Source organism: Malaclemys terrapin, chromosome 10, assembly GCF_027887155.1.
Source record: "Malaclemys terrapin pileata isolate rMalTer1 chromosome 10, rMalTer1.hap1, whole genome shotgun sequence".
Lineage (NCBI taxonomy): Eukaryota > Metazoa > Chordata > Testudines > Emydidae > Malaclemys > Malaclemys terrapin.
In genome coordinates, this window is record NC_071514.1 from 33,139,769 (window position 1) to 33,157,118 (window position 17,350).

Below are 17,350 nucleotides of genomic sequence, written 5' to 3' on the forward strand. Positions count from 1 at the left end.
ATTCTGATATTGCTAAAGATCAAAAGCAGAAGATTGCCAGTATTTACATTTGATTTTGGCCCATTTAAAATTACCTAGGGAAATTATTTTCTATAGCAGCATGCATCTCTTTCCAACATTACTTCACTGGCTGAGCACGTAACAGATGGGTAACTAAGAACCGCTGGAGGGAAAAAGGTGCTACACTGGGGACCAGGAAGCTGGCATTGAGCTGAGTGAGCTCCACCCACTAGTGATATCCTTAACCAAGGGCAATCTGGTATTCTGCCAAAAAGTATCCTGCCGAACTGGCTTTATGGTTACTCTGTCCTGGTTGGTACAAAGCAGCCACAGAGGGATACAAAACCTGGTCCTCACAGTCAGCCACAAGCAAGATATTGTACAGTTAAATATATACCTCTTTGATTTCAAAATTAAGGAGCATGTTGGTTACATCTTCATGTAATGCTACTTTTGTTGTACCAGGTAAGCTTTCTCCTGAAGTACTCTCATTCTGTGTTGACAGAGGTATCTCAGTTCCTTTAATTTTTCCTGCCATTTTCAATGATTTGTTAATTTCATTCAAAGAAGTGTTACTACAATTCATTTCACACAAGAAACACATTCTATGTATTTTATATATTTAAAGATTCTTAGTGAAAATGTACAAAATTTCTTTCAACTGAGCCTTTCAGTAAAGAATGGAAGAAGGAAGCACTGTTGATTACAAATACTCTCACAATATGACAATATTGGCTAACTCCATATAGATTTTTAGTTAATAACATTGCTCATTTTTACTTCCAATATTTTCACTTTCAAATATATGTTTACATATGAGCAATGTCAACACACATAAATAAGACAAGAAAGCAAGAGAACAAACAATTGTGTAGTAAAAATTGGGGATAGACTTGCTTTTCATTTACATTTAACTGTTCACTTTCACCGAAAATTTAATGAAGACTAATACCCATTTAAAATTGAAGATTGCAGAAGAAAAAGTCTCTTACCTTCCTCTTGCACTATTGGTTTTGCTTTATTTAACATTTCATCTGCTTCACCAAGGTTTTCTGTCAATACTTTAAGCAGAACATTCAAATCCTCTTGACTTAAAATAACCTGTAACGTAACAGCTTAATGTTTTAAAGAATGAATTGTATATGTGTTCCTCTTACTGTTCACCTATATCAGCAAAGCAGCTCTTTATGGCAGGAATACATTACTCTTTATTTATCACGTCTCACTCAGCAATACCACTCAAAAGAATCAAACACCACAATAATATGGCTTTCATAAATGCAGCTCTATATGTGACCATCCAAGAAATACAAAACAACAACAAAAAACAACACACAAGTTACGGGGTAAAGACTTTTTAGGAATCTGACTATCTACAATGGAATTCAGTCTTATTTACAACATGTTCTTTCTAGCAGATGACTATGAGATTTAAACTCATCTGATTTTCTTTTTATACAAATGTATATACATTCTTGATCACAGTGTATTTTCTTTAACAGTTTAAAAACATCATTTTAGTTCTATATTCCTGTGCAGTAAAATATTTTTTAAAAGTTGTTGTTTTTTTTAATTCCAACTAAACCTAACACAACACAATGAGTCTTTTCTGGGCCCTAATAATCCTGCATAGACTTAACCAACCTGTAAATTTTTTTTAAAACAAAGAATATTCATGGAATTATTAACAATGTAAAGGTTCACACTATCAACACAACACAATCAGAAAGTAGTGTGTTTTAAAAAAAAAAAATACTTACATTCATTGTGTCAAGATGCCCTTTGATTTCCAACATAGGAATTTTGTGATACCAAGTTGCAGCTAGATTTCGATTCACAGACAGATTTAGATTAATAGGATGAAGTATCTGAATGTCAGGCTGTGAAAAACCAGGCTGTACAATTGTCCTAGTAAAGAAACAACCAACAAAAATATGAAACAAACCATATGTTAAGAACATAAGAATGGCCGCACTGAGTCAGACCAAAGGTCCATCGAGCCCAGTATCCTGTCTACTGACAGTGGCAAATGCCAGGTGCCCCAGAGGGAGTGAACCTAACAGGTAATGGTCAAGTGATCTCTCTCCTGCCGTCCATCACCACCCTCTGACAAACAGAGGCTAGGGACATCATTCCTTACCCATCCCTGCCTAATAGCCATTAATGGACTTAACCTCCATGAATTCATCCAGTTCTCTATTAAACCCTGTTATAGTCTAGCCTTCACAACCTTCTCATGCAAGGAGTTCCACAAGTTGACCGTGTGCTGTGTGAAGAAGAACTTCCTTTTATTTGTTTTAAACCTGCTGCCCATTAATTTCATTTGGTGGCCCCTAGTTCTTATATTATGGGAACAAGAAAACAACTTTTCCTTATTCACTTTCTCCACATCACTCATGATTTTATATACCTCCAGCATATCCCCCCTTAGTCTCCTCTTTTCCAAGCTGAAAAGTCCTAGCCTCTTTAATCTCTCCTCATATGGGACCTGTTCCAAACCCCTAATCATTTTAGTTGCCCTTCTCTGAAGTTTTTCTAATGCCAGTATATCTTTTTTGAGATGAGAACACATCTGTATGCAGTATTCAAGATGTGGGCGTACCATGGATTTATATAAGGGCAATAAGATATTCTCCGTCTTATTCTCTATTCCCTTTTTAATGATTCCTAACATCCTGTTTGCTTTTTTGACTGCCGCTGCACACTGCGTGGACGTCTTCAGAGAACTATCCACGATGACGCCAAGATCTTTTTCCCGATTAGTTGTAGCTAAATTAGCCCCCCATCATATTGTATGTATAGTTGGGGTTATTTTTCCCCAATGTGCATTACTTTACATTTATCCACATTACATTTCATTTAATTCATTGTTCTGACATTTCAAAAAAACACCTCAAAGCTCAAATACAAACATTCTTGAAGTGTGTTTATGTTTTCATAAATAGAACACTATTTGAGGTAATGTTGCCTTTTGTTATCAGTCAACTCACTATTTAATGATTTACAGCTTTACTTACCTTCACAACAGAAAAAATAAACACCTTTTTATCCTAAATTCATCAACTAATTTAAGCAATATTTGAAAAGTAATATTTTGTTCTATCACATGGAGTTCTAAACTACAGAGGAGTTGCATTAAATAACTTCATAGCAGGTAAATTACTAATAATTAACTGGTGAATTTTCAGTTCAAGCTCAAGATAGTAAAATCAACTATCATACCTAGACAGCTTAAGCTTTGTGAGCTGCACATCCATTTTATCAATGACTGGAGGAAGTAAGCAGCCTTCAGCAGATACCAGGCTAAACTTGTTTTGTACCCTGATCAGACCAAGATCTATTAAGACAGCATTATGGGACACTGAAGACTGAGGTATGATTATAACTGGCGCTTTCAGGTGAATATCCATTGAAAGGCGAAAACTCCTCTGAGCCAGATCTTTCACGCTGGTAGCAGCCTTTTCTGCAGCTTGAACTGTAGCAGCACTCAGTGCCCCCTTTGCTGTTTGAAAGTTGTTCAGAAAGTTCTGTAACAAATATAAGGGGGTGGAAAGAAAAAAAATAAAGATACAGCTTAGCTGCTCTCCTATTGTATAACTAATGGTTAAAAGCAAGTTTCTTATCTGTTAACCTTTTCCCATGGCAAGATAATATGGGTTGACAGATCAGATATGCCCTGTTATCTGTCAATCAGGAAGGAAGTTACCAATCAGAATTAAACATTTTTTGCACTCATCTAGACCTCCATCATCTATTCCCTAGAAGGCGGCTCTTCAGTTTGGTGACTTTTTGACATGTCTATTCATTTGGTTCTCTCTCCCTGGTAGCATTATCGCTATTCAAGCCAGTACCTAAATGGTGAGTAACTACATCAATGTCACCATGTCATGGAAAAATACCACCGGTAAGATACATGTTTCTCCAATAGCAAGAATGCCACAGGTACAATCAATTCACACAGATTAGTCCTAGCAATCTTCTTTCTTCTCACATGGTGGCAACTGATACAGTGGAATTGTCTCTAAGCTTTAAGTTAATCATGGAGTCTATCATGTAATAAGCTACATGAGAGCAAAATCAGAAGCTGCCAGAGAGAGGTAATCCACAGACCTCTTCTTTTTCCTTGGAATCTGGAGCTGGGTAAACAGAGAGTGGGACTTCCTCCTCTCTATGGGAATGACTGTCAGAGGATCTTAATCAATTTAGCGATTTCAGAACTGTGGGAACTAAATCTCCTGATTATTGTGGAAAGTAGAAATTGTAATAGGAAGGAAACTGTTTTAGACTTTCTCTGACGTTTCGAGGTTAGGTCCAGAACCCATACAAAAAGAGTTCAGATCCCTTGAAAAGAGACAGTAAGTGCCTGAGTTTGTAGGATGGGTCTCCTGTCCATGGACAGAGAGCTCTGAATGCCAGGAAGGAGGATTCTAGGATGCCAGCCCCTCAATGGATGGATTTCTGGGACTTTACCAAATAAGTTAGTGGCCTGTATGTGCCTGGTGAAGTTCCTATGGACAAGTCTGGGTACTTTAAAAGCTGAGGCAACCAGGGATCTAGCTAAGATAGCACCTCAGCCAGAGACACAAGTTGCTTCTTCAAGCAAAGCAAGAAGTGAGCTGAGGAGCATGTCTGCTGAGAGGAGAGAAAAGGTGCAGCCTGGCACAAAATAGATTATATTTTCACTAGCACCTCCCAGTCTTACTGGGAGAAGACAAGCCAAACACCCCTTCTTTGTGCCACTTTCACAACAAGAAATCAATGCATGGATAGATAACATTATGCACTAACATTAATACAGAAAATTTGAAAAACAGACACAGGCAACAATAGAGATAACTTTGTGAAACTGAAAGCTAAATTAAAAATATTAAGCTTTATGCTCTTTCCTCTAGTTTGCTTAACAAATCTAGTAAATGATGGCTTCTTCAGAGTCTTCACAAAAGGAATATAAAAAAAAATACTGGCAATTCTAATAATTTTAGATTTAATAATATCTGTGATCGATAGAGTGAGAATACACATGTGTTTCTTAAGGTTTTACTAAAGGAAGATACATGCATATGCTAGGGGATAATTCAGCAATAATATTGTATTGGACATATTTAATTGATATGTCACTCTCTTCTTCATCAAAATTGTTATTTCCTAATTTCCAGATTCAAAAAATAAATATTTTCCCCTTAAGCATGCCCATACCACTATTCCACAATTTTATAAAAGTGTAGTTATTTTTCTTTAAACTATTAATGTATTTTCACAGACACCTGAATTATTTGGACACCTGGGTCTCATTAGTTTTAATGTAAATTTGGCATTCAAATCATTTTAATATAAACTGGACATTCAGCTTTGAACATCTCAGCCCAGACCAAAGGTACAATGGTTTCTATTAATCCTAAAAGAATGTGGTTCCATTTTCTTGGGACATTCAGAATTAGAAGTACCACAAATTAACTAGTAAAAGTCTTGTAAAAAGAATACATAAAAAAAAATGCTGAGCATTAGTTAAAGCAAAAGAGGAAAAATTTGGAATATAAACTTTTCCCAGAGATCACAGACTGAGGATTCTATTGGATAAGAGAATGGGGCTACTGGACACTATAGAACACTCATTCAGTAACAGTGTAAACAGCTTGTCCTGCTTAAACTGGCATTTTAACAATTTTCACCATTCTGCTATTTATCCAAATGTAACAAACCTATTTCTTTAGCATGATTCACTCTTATGTCAACAAATTGCCAGCCTTCATGAAAGGAATCAAAACTCATTAGCCTCAGGGCACAGCAACATTGCTCTTTTGCTCACAAGTCAGCTAAAGAAACCCAAGATGTGGCTAAGATCAACAACATTCATTAACTGCATTTTAAAAAGTCATTTTTCAGCAAACAGTTCTGAAATATGGAGAACAGAGGTCATAATGACATCAGCTTTGAAGTACATCCTACTTAGTTTGCATCCTGTAAACTAGATACAAACATTTAACTCATCAATGTTATGAAGAGCAGAAAAGCAAATAGAAATAAGTCTCATGAGCTACAGGTTATGATAGAGGTAATCAACTGCAAGAGAAGATCATCTCTAATAATGCTGGGTTTTGCATGATGAATTTAAGTCACTGTGTGTGATGTTGAGAAAGAAAAAACACGTTTCAATTCTGATTAACGCCATGTCTCATTTTTGTAAAAGGAGTTTCAAGCACATCATCTATTTAAATCCAACATATATTAAAATTAAGAATTTATTCTACAAATTAATGCTTTTATCTAACCTTTGTCCTCCTAGTATGTATTTAAAACAGTAAACCTGTCCTTTTTGTAATGGCAACTGCAAGCTACCAGTGGCTTTCATACAGCAGAGGTACTCAAACAACTTGAACTGGTAATTCAGTACAATCCGCAATCTTACCAGAAGTGACATGAGGAATTTATGAAGATAAACTATCTGAATGCAGCCCACTTTCAGAGAGACAATGCCATCCACTTTGGACATATCAGTGTAAGCTTCTCCCTCAGTAGCATCTGGATACAGTGCCAGGTTGAAACTGAAGACTTCATCTCCTACTATAGAGACAGCCTGGAGAAGACATAGGTACAGGATCCTCACATCACTATTCCCGGTTCTCAAGTAAATGCAAAACAAAATTTTTATCTACTTTTCATATTACCCTCCTGAATGTTTATGAATAAAGTAGGAAACTAAATATGTAAACAGCAGAGAAAGCAAATACATTAGTCTAAAATGGATACTCAAAAGATTCTATTTAAAAACAATTTGCACATCCATTTTTCAAATATCAAATCCATCTGCTAGTTTGTCTTCATAACCACAAAATATTTTTATTTTAAGCCCACCTGGAGGCAATTTAGCTTTTTCAGTGATTGTCTCTAATGCAGTACATGCATGCAATAGTCTATAAAACTCATTTAATATTGAAGTTAAGCCAAGCTAGGGGTGCTCATTCGCAAAGTCTATTTAAACACTTCCTGCTCCAGTTAAAATTAAGGAGCCCTTTAAATTATACAAAATTCAATATACTGGTATAATATAAACAATTCTTACATCTGAAACTTCTCATTCTTAGAGCACAGATATTTATTTTAACTCTTCTGAAATTTGTTAAGAATTCCTTTGTCATTTCAGACCTATGATCACGAAAATATTTTAAAACTAATTGTCAGATCTTCACACAGCACTCCAATAATCCAGTAATTTGTCCTCATTTAATCTTCAATCTTGGCATGAACATCAATAAGGAATTGATTTGCATTCTAAATCCAAAAGTAACTGGTTAAGTATCAAAAAGTTATGGAATAGAGACAACATACAGACTATGCACAGTATACCATTTTCCTCATTTATCAACGTATGCAGCACAGATATTTTGTGACTGATACCTGCAGACAAAATTTGATCCCCTAGGACTTGTTTTGCATTATCTTTTTTTTCCTTTTTTTTTTTTCTCTAAAGTCTTCTGAATCTTCAGTACTATTAAGAAGGCATTAAAAGCCCCACACTTCTGTCAAACTCTGAGCTGTGATGCTTGTAATTTTTGCTCTTTATGGCATACAATTTAAAAGTAAGTCTAATTTTAATATCATGTATGTGCAGTCAGAGTAAAAATCAGAATATATATTTGACTTTCCTTCATCAAATAAATCTGGTTTCTCTGGTCAGTTTTTTCCTCCCCTTTTTCCTTTTCCTTTTTTAAAGGGGGAAAATGCAATCAACTATGACAACACAGAATCATAGAATATCAGGATTGGAAGGGACCTCAAGAGGTCATCTAGTCCAACCCCCTGCTCAGAGCAGGGCCAATTCCCAACTAAATCATCCCAGCCAGGGCTTTCTCAAGCCGGGCCTTAAAAACCTCCAAGGAAGGAGACTCCACCACCTCCTTAGGTAACGCATTCCAGTGCTTCACCACCCTCCTAGTGAAATAGTGTTTCCTAATATCCAACCTCGACCTCCCCCACTGCAACTTGAGACCATTGCGCCTTGTTCTGTCATCTGCCACCACTGAAAACAGCCGAGCTCCATCCTCTTTGGAACCCCCCTTCAGGTAGTTGAAGGCTGGTATCAAATCCCCCCTCATTCTTCTCTTCTGGAGACTAAACAATCCCAGTTCCCTCAGCCTCTCCTCATAAGTCATGTGCTCCAGACCCCTAATCATTTTTGTTGCCCTCCGCTGCTCTTTCCAATTTTTCCACATCCTTCTTGTAGTGTGGGGCCCAAAACTGGACACAGTTCTCCAGATGAGGCCTCACCAATGTCGAATAAAGGGGAACAATCACGTTCCTCGATCTGCTGGCAATGCCCCTACTTATACAGCCCAAAATGCCGTTAGCCTTCTTGGCAACAAGAGCACTTTGTTGACTCATATCCAGCTTCTCGTCCTTTTCTGCAGAACTGCTACCTAGCCATTCGGTCCCTAGTCTGTAGCAGTGCATGGGATTCTTCCGTCCTAAGTGCAGGACTCTGCACTTGTCCTTGTTGAACCTCATCAGGTTTCTTTTGGCCCAATCCTCTAATTTGTCTAGGTCCCTCTGTATCCAATCCCTACCCTACCGATCTACCATACCTCCCAGTTTAGTGTCATCTGCAAACTTGCTGAGAGTGCAGTCCACACCATCCTCCAGATCATTAATAAAGATATTAAACAAAACCGGCCCCAGGACCGACCCTTGGCGCACTCCGCTTGAAACAGGCTGCCAGCTAGACATGGAGCCATTGATCACTACCCGTTGAGCCCGACGATCTAGCCAGCTTTCTATCTACCTTACTGTCCATTCATCCAGCCCATACTACTTTAACTTGGCGGCAAGAATACTGTGGGAGACCATATCAAAAGCTTTGCTAATGTCAAGGACTAACACATCCACTGCTTTCCCCTCATCCACAGAGCCAGTTATCTCATCATAGAAGGCAATTAGGTTAGTCAGGCACGACTTCCCCTTGGTGAATCCATGCTGACTGTTCCTGATCACTTTCCTCTCCTCTAGGTGTTTCAGAATTGATCCCTTGAGGACCTGCTCCATGATTTTTCCAGGGACTGAGGTTAGGCTGACTGGCCTGTAGTTCCCCAGATCCTCCTTCTTCCCTTTTTTAAAGATGGGTACTACATTAGCCTTTTTCCAGTCCATAGCACTGCAGTTCAATGTTTGGGGAGAAACAATTAGAATGTTCTATTATTCCATTGTTTTAACCACACCTTTAAATGTCTTAATGTAACTCCATATGCAGTAAGACAAATAAGGCTGCTGGGAACTACATGATCTTCTTCCTTGAGAAGTTGCAAGTTAACATGTTGCTGGATTTTCATGTAATTTTCAATCTTGTAGGTAAAATATTAAGAACCAACTCAATATCACTCCTATCTAAATGTTTATTTATTTTTATTTAAAGGAGTAGAAACAGTAATCAATTCAGCATAATGATCTGAAATGTAAAAATTCTGACAGTTCCCACAGTAGGTGAAATAATTATAGTTATGTCCAGTAGCAACAAGGAAACTGGTAGCAAGACTGAGGAAACATACAATTATCCAGATTTTATAAAAATCTCCCAAACGCGAGCCTTAAATCCATCTGTTGATTTGTGATAATGCTTCCCATTAGGTTAGCAAGGGGGAGGGATGTAAACTTTAAATAAGTTTTCATGTCAACTTACTTCCTGTGAAACTCAGTATTTTGAGCCACGAAGACTGGACATTATGTAATTGCCCAAATGTAACTCTGCAATTTCACTTTTATTGAAACCTGCAATATTCCCTGGCTATTCTGGTGCTTGGGACTCATGAATCATAACTGCTATTGTGCCAAACTGAAGTTTTTGTGATCCAAGATCAATACCACCTACAATTAGATTTCTGGAATCACCGATGCAGATCTGCAAACCTTTACCACTGTATACCTGCATGTAAAGCCTACTTGAAGGAGAGAATGCTACCCCACTGAACTACTTAATACACATTTGAAAAAAGAAAAAAGAAAAAAAAAAAAAGAATTACCAGTGGTTTCATACTTTACAGTTCCACCTACACAGGGCCGGCTCTAGGCACCAGCAAAACAAGCTGGTGCTTGGGGCGGCACATTTTTAGGGGCAGCATGGCCAGCGCCAGAATGCCGTCCCTAAAAATGTGCCCCGGCCGCCCTAGCTCACCTCCGCTTCTGCTGCCACGGCGCGCGAAACAGCTGATTCGCGCGCTGCTACTCGCCCACCTCCCAGGCTCGCAAGCCTGGGAGGGAGGGGGAGCAGCAGCGCACGAATCAGCTGTTTCGCGCGCCGCGGCGGCTCGGGGTCTCCCCCTCCCTCCCAGGCTCTCAAACCTGGGAGGGAGGGGGAGATCCCGAGCGGCCGTTTCGCGCGCCGCTGCTCCCCCCTCCCTCCCTCCCAGGCTTGAGAGCCTGGAAGGGATGGGGAGAAGCGGCGCCTGCGCCGCGGCCACTCGGAGTCTCCCCCTCCCTCCCAGGCTCTCAAACCTGGGGGGGGAGGGGAGACTCCGAGTGGGCGCGGCGCGGGCGCGGCTTCTCTCCCTCCCTCCCTCCTAGGCTTGAGAGCCTGGGGGGAGGAGGCAGGGCTGGGGATTTGGGGAAGGGGCGGAGTTGAGGCGGGGCCGGGGGTGGGGTAATTAAAGAACGGGGGGGGGAGGGGGGCGGCCAAAATTGTTTTTGCTTTGGGCGGCAAAAATCCTAGAGCTGACCCTGCACCTACATATTACACATCAGATCTTGTATGCAGCATTGCCGTTGCCTTGCTGGTCCCAAGATAGACAGAGAAGGTGGGTGAGGTAATATCTTGTAAAAGTTGGTCCAATAAAAAGTATTATCTCACCCACCTGGTGTCTCTAACATCTTATCTTGATAGAACTTAGCAAATCAAACATTTTAAGATATTCGGGTGAATTATTCTGTCACAAATGGTTTATATACATAAAAGTAACCAAGGATCAAGTAAAATAGCAATACCCTTTTATTATGCATTATACCTTTTTATGAACAGTCCTTGAATCAACATCTGTGACAATTATGTCTTTAAGACGGGCAAAGAGCACCGTGTGACTTGGCTGAAGGAAGAGTGATGAATCGACACCTGCAAGAGAATGAGAGGTAAGTGCTACTCCAAATTACCTAACAGCATTATTTGCTTCAGAAATATTTGTCTTGTAGTTTTATGTATGATAGATAGTAAATGAATTCCTCTGAGAGCTCTGAAGAAGTTGTTATTTTTAAAACATAATGTATGCCATTAGCTATTTTTTGTTCCTATATTGATTGCCGGTATTGAAGAGAAACAAGCATCTATTTTTTGTCTTGCTACTGACACTAACAAAAATGTGTTTTATCCAGCAGCAGATAGAAATGTGCATTCTTTGCACTTCAGAATCAGATCCAATGCTGCTTGTTTTCAGTTATGTTCATGCAAATGCAGATTGTACCACAAATTTTAACTACAAGTCTAACAGCCAGCTAGAGAGTCTCTAGCTTCATGCGCAAGCCTTCCCTGAAAGTTTATGGACAACTGTTCCTATTTGCCAAGAGAAGGTATCGACTCCATTCTGACTTAACATCACAACAATCCACCCACATCTGTGTTTAATGGAACTGCTTCCCCACGTCCCTTTCCTCATCTCCTGTCTGTATTTATGTGTTTGGCTGCAGTGTGGTCTAGAGGATGGAGCACTGTATTGGGACTCAGGAGGCCTTTGTCCTAATCCTGCTAGGTCACCTTGAGCAAGTCACTGCCTGCCCCGTGTCTCAGTTTCCCTATCTTTAAATGGGAATAATGATGTTGACCTCCTTTGTAAAGTGCTTTGAGATCTATGGATGAAAAGTGCTTTTTTAAAGAGCTGGTTATTCAGTTAAGAAAGTGTTAATGTTATATCACAGATAATGTTAAATTTTCTTTATTTATATTTTATAAAGGGGAAACATTTTACATCACGTGTGATTATTAAAAAAATAAAACTTGGGGCACCAGATGGCTTCAGGATACATACTTGGGGCACCAGAAATAGATCCCCAAAAAGTGAAAGAACTCAAGTTCACATCTTCATGGTAAGATATACTTTATAACCTGGTAAAAAGTAATCAAAGAAACTACTGCTAATTTACTAACAAGTCCAGTAATCACTTTCTTTACTAAAGAAGCCATTACCTTGTATTTTGATTTCAGCAATATTGTTCTTTTCATCACACACATTTAAACAGAAGGCATCCAACTTGGCAAACAGCTTGAAGTCAATAACATGCTTATCCTTGGCAGTTCTGGTCACTACTAAGTAAAAACAAAGAATATCATAACTCCTTTTTTGTTTATTTTTAATATACTTTGAAGCTCTTCAGCCTCTGTCAAGTAGACAAAAGGAGTTCAAAATTAACCTTACAAGTGGAGAACCAGTGTTGACAGGACTACATCCACTAAGATTAACCTTGTTATTTTTTTAAATTAAGAACTCCTAACCACTGCTGCCTCTGGTTCATCTTCATTGCTGATACATCAATGGTGGTGCTAATCTTGACAGGGTTCCAGATGACCAATGAACAAATTAACCAATCTTAAATTGCTCAGATCTAGTCTATAGGACATGTTTTAAATGCCAGAGTTGCCTGGAGCTCTGTTGAAAGTAGCACACCCACTTCTGCTACCTCTGGTGGATCAACAATTTTAGAGAAATCAAGTATGGCTACTTAAGTGCAGTCAATGTTAATTAAACTAATTTGTATATAAAACATCAACTATAAAATATGAGTTGTTACAGTGATTGATAAATATTTTCTAGTTATGAAAACCCTTGAGCATTTTATCAATTTACATCTTCTATGTACAGGTGGCCTTATTTTCAGGATTAATTTTATTGCTTGGATAAGAAAGGATTTTCTTAAAATTTGAGACTAAATATTTGTGTTGATTAATAAAAGTGCTGACTGACCATAGTTAAAAGTAATGCTCAACACTGAAGTTCAAATGCTCATAGTTTGTTAATTATCCGTGGAGTAACTTTGTTACTGGTCTGCAGAAGGAGCGAACCTATCACCCGTAAACAGCTCATTAGCTCGATAAACTGCTTTAGACTGCTCTTCTGCCAGAGTAGTCCATTTCTTGGCCCATGTGACACTTGCCAAGTACATTTTATAGCTCTTGGGAAGCTGGCACAGACTGCTGCCTCAGTCACCAACTGTCTTGAGATTTCTCCATCTTTTGCTCCTATGTTCCAGAAGCACGTAGAGAATTTTCATTAGGCTGAAAAAAGGAACACGCTACTTCCTCAGCAAGTCTCTTGTCAGAAAAGGTTTATTCTTGCATTCTCTAGCTCAGCACCGAGCTCTTAAGTTAATGACTACTTGCAAAAAGCAATGTGTGCCTCTTCTCTCTGTATATTACCCTGAAATGAGGATGAAGATCCTGCCTTACTTTTTATTCCACAAACAGAGAGAGAAAGTCATTGGCATACCTCAGTTTCAGTGAGCCACACGTGAAGCAGCTCTTAAACAAGCATATATAGGAATAAAAAGCCCAACTGAAGACAACACAGGTGACAGACGTTCCATTTTTCCCCCTTTTTCCTGCCACACCTATCTTTAGATCACATCCATGCTCCTGCATCTTGATCCAACAAATTAAGCACATACTTAACTTTAAGTAAGCAAATAGTCTTGTTAGTTAAGCACTTGTTCTTAACTTGTTTGCTAGGTCAGGGCCAGAGTGCTTAGTATCTTGCATGACTGAACCCTTTACTGGCCATTAAGATTGGATACTGAAGTTTTATAGCCAGGAGGCTTGGAAATTTAACAATATACATGTTTAGCTAATTATGTGACAAAATGCTGAAGCTAATCCAAGACATTATAGAAGGTTAATTAATTATATTATTATTATATAATATTATTAAAGTTTTTGCTTCTATCTCCCAAGAACAGCAAACACCAGACAAACCAGGTAACCACTTTTCAGAAGCAACCTAATTGTGAAAGGAATGCAAGACTAGGTCGTCGGAGCAATAAATCTAGAAGTAAAGTGGGCCTAGACCAGCCACCCCCACTTTTCTTTTCAAAGAAAAACCTGAATTTAAACTCTCACAAATAAAACTAGAAATATTCTTTTTGAAATTAATTTCTTTAGTAGACACATTAAAGTCTTCATTCCTTGAACTTGAAGAACATTTATGGTGGGAAATATTTTACAGAAGAAGATACTGGTTACTTCTAACTCATGTTTCCACTTACAGATGAAAACCTTTGTTGGTTCTCCAATGCTTACAATGGAATAAGATTCTTTTAATATGCACATTTGCAAATATTTTGTATCTAAATGAATGCCTTCATTTAACAACTTCCTAATTTCACTGATATATGAATAGTCAGATGTTTTACGCCAAGGTCATTTGAGGCTAAACTAATTACCAAAAAAACAAACAAACAAAACACGAGGAGTCCAGTGGCACCTTAACAGATTTATTTGGCATAAGCTTTCATGGGTTAAAAAAAAAAAAAAAAAAAACGGAAGTAGGTTTTTTTTAACCCACAAAAGCTTATGCCCAAATAAATCTGTTAGTCTTTAAGGTGCCACTGGACTCCTTGTTGTTTTTGTGAATAACGACTAACACGGTTACCCCTCTGATACTTAAAAGACTAAGTTTCTCCTGTTGATCACCAAGTGGTTAAACCTTGTATTCCTGGAGAGGAGACGGAGGCTAAACATTGGTAAACTGAGATACACTGGGCTTTAATTGGATTTAAGATTCTTAATATTGGCTAACTGGCCTGTCTCAAGATTTCTCCTTAAATGGCTTCTTCTAAGTAACTGATTTCCACGTTTTCTTCAGTTTCATAAAGGTGCAGTTAAGATCACTTACTTTGCCAACTATAAACTGGCTTACTGATATACTAACTGGTTATATATTAAACAATGGGACAACCTGCCTTTAAACAAAATTCTTCTGCCCATCTATGAACATGATTATTTATCTAAGGATATACTAAACGGATTCACAATAATTTTGGGGAAAATATATTTTAGTTTTAACTTACCAAGAGGAAAGCACACCTCAGAGGTGTTCATTCTCAGGGTTGTAATCTCTGTTAAAAGCTTTCCACAGAGAGATATACCACAGAAATTGTAATGTAAATAACCAGCTTATCATTTGTATTGTTTAATATTTTCTTTTCCTTACTTCAATAACAAAAAGCCATAGTTAATAACTGCCATTATTTTGCTTGGCCTTGATCATGGTGTCCCCTGAATTATGTAAAATAATTCCTGTGACTAAACAGTGGATACCTCTAAGTTGGCAGTGAAAGAAAATTATTAAGAACTGGCCTACCATTTCTTGTTTCTGCAAACTAAATATTTTAATAATTTTTAAAACTAAATTAGTGTCTAACAATTTAAATCTACCCTTTCACTCCAACATGACACACTGAACAACATTAGACTTGCCAGAAATATTAACTATACCTTTCTTCACACTAGTATCTTTTTGCTGCTTTTCTCCTTGTGTTTGCGAGTGTCCTATGTCACCAGTACTTGGACTGCTTGATGGAATAACGTCTGTTAGAAAATTGATAGTAGAGAGAAGGGCCTGTGTATGTAACAGAAAATTTAACGACGAAAAGGCCACCTGTTTAAAACAAAAGAATCCAAATCACAAAATGTAAAGCTACAGATAACATTCATTTAGCGTGTGGATCACTTCCACGAGTAGACATGCTGAATGGATTGGGATTTAGGCTTGCAGAGTGACAATTATACGGGAAAATGACACAGGTATGTAATCACCAATAAATATTTGGCTTCATCTTCCCAACATACAAGAACAAGGTGACATGCAACTAAACTAAAAAGACATCAAATACTCAACTAGTTGTGGGGGTTTTTCCTTTTAGTTAACTCCAGTATATTCTTTGAGTAGTTTTTCCTGATCTGTTTTTTAAGTTTGTATTTTCTGGTTCTCTTAACCTTTGTTGCCATGAGAACTTAGTCTATTGGGGAAAATGCATAATACTAATTACCAGAAGATGCAGAAAATACCTTCCCAGAAAGTTCTTCAGGGGAACACTTGCATTATTAAACTCTCTGTTCTCAGCTGGACAAAATAAACCTTTCAAGCAAGCTGCAGTTGAATGTTACTAAAAATCCCGTGCTATACCAGAGGTATTAGCCAGGCTTATACCACACCGTAGTTGTCCCAAACACACAAAAAGACAGACAAGATGCAATACATGTGGTTTAATTAGGCCATAACTTGATAAATTCATCTGGGAACCATCAACAATAACTTCATTTTCATGAAAATTATGCTGATGTACCTAAGCCTAGTTCTATCACTTTTCAATAACCTTGACAGTTTCATATTAAGGAACGTAAAGATTTAACACTAAATGTGTACCAAAGAATTCAACTCTTATAGGATTCACAGAAATATTAAAAATATCTAAACTGGGAACACAAAGAATTCATAGACCCAATGTAGAGCACTCTAGTTGACCATTTCAGTCAAATATTCAGTTCAACTGTAACTGGCAGATACTTCAAAAGAAGGTGCCTTCATCCTCAAGGCACTCCTTACATCAGTCACAGTTTTCACCAGGGAAAAAGTTTCTTCCTGACACCCATTGGCAATATGCCCCAAGGTAAGAAAACTGACTACCTTTGTCATTTTTAATCTCAGGCACAGTTAATGGAGATTTTTTTTACCTCCCCACCCCCAAGGTTGTTTTAATCTCTTCTGACATTTCACCCGAACATCAGATATTGAGAGTACCACAAGTTAAATATATGCTGTGTATTTCCTTTTCACAAACTGAGGAGGAAAAAAGCATTAGTACAGAGCTTGCTCACTCCGCCAATTGTTACACAGTTATCTAGTCATGTTAAAATGTTTGGTGCCTGAAGTAAGGCTTTTAAGCACATATTTCAGTTCATTGGCTGAGACTTCTGATCCATATGCAACTTAACAGTTTCTAGGAGAGTTGGGCCCCTTTGCACTGCCAGAGTGGCACGAAGGGACACTAAAACTGCCCTAAGTGGGCAACTGAGAATTTTCCTAGGTCGGGGCAGCTGTTATAGCCATCTCCTATGAACCCCAAGGTGCAGGGATGTGTTGGGGACAGGGATGGAGTGGTATGGTGGCAATCTCGACTTCAAGGCTTTGTCTCCACTGGGGGAGGGAGGGGAGAGAGATGAAGGCTGTACGAGAAAGGGACCAAGAAACTTTCTCCTTTGGATCATATGAACTGGAACCATGAACTCCCTGAACGTTAAAACTCACCAAATGAGGGTCAATCCATCCTCATCATCATATCCACTCATTATACTCCACACCCGAAGGTAGCCGTTATGTGAACTTCATAC

General features: G+C 38.3%; 1 protein-coding gene across 2 annotated transcripts in view; it reads right to left on the reverse strand.

The window, feature by feature from the left end:
• VPS13C (vacuolar protein sorting 13 homolog C) overlaps positions 1–17,350 on the reverse strand; it is a 209,898-nt gene that overhangs the window by 123,089 nt on the left and 69,459 nt on the right. For both annotated transcript variants that reach the window (XM_054042704.1, XM_054042705.1), the window contains exons 29-36: positions 15,455–15,617; positions 12,155–12,274; positions 10,986–11,089; positions 6,407–6,574; positions 3,223–3,527; positions 1,761–1,908; positions 993–1,101; positions 398–531 (exon numbers count right to left, since the gene is read on the reverse strand). In XM_054042704.1, the coding sequence (XP_053898679.1) occupies positions 398–531; positions 993–1,101; positions 1,761–1,908; positions 3,223–3,527; positions 6,407–6,574; positions 10,986–11,089; positions 12,155–12,274; positions 15,455–15,617 (1,251 nt within the window). The remainder of the gene's footprint in view (positions 1–397; positions 532–992; positions 1,102–1,760; positions 1,909–3,222; positions 3,528–6,406; positions 6,575–10,985; positions 11,090–12,154; positions 12,275–15,454; positions 15,618–17,350) is intronic.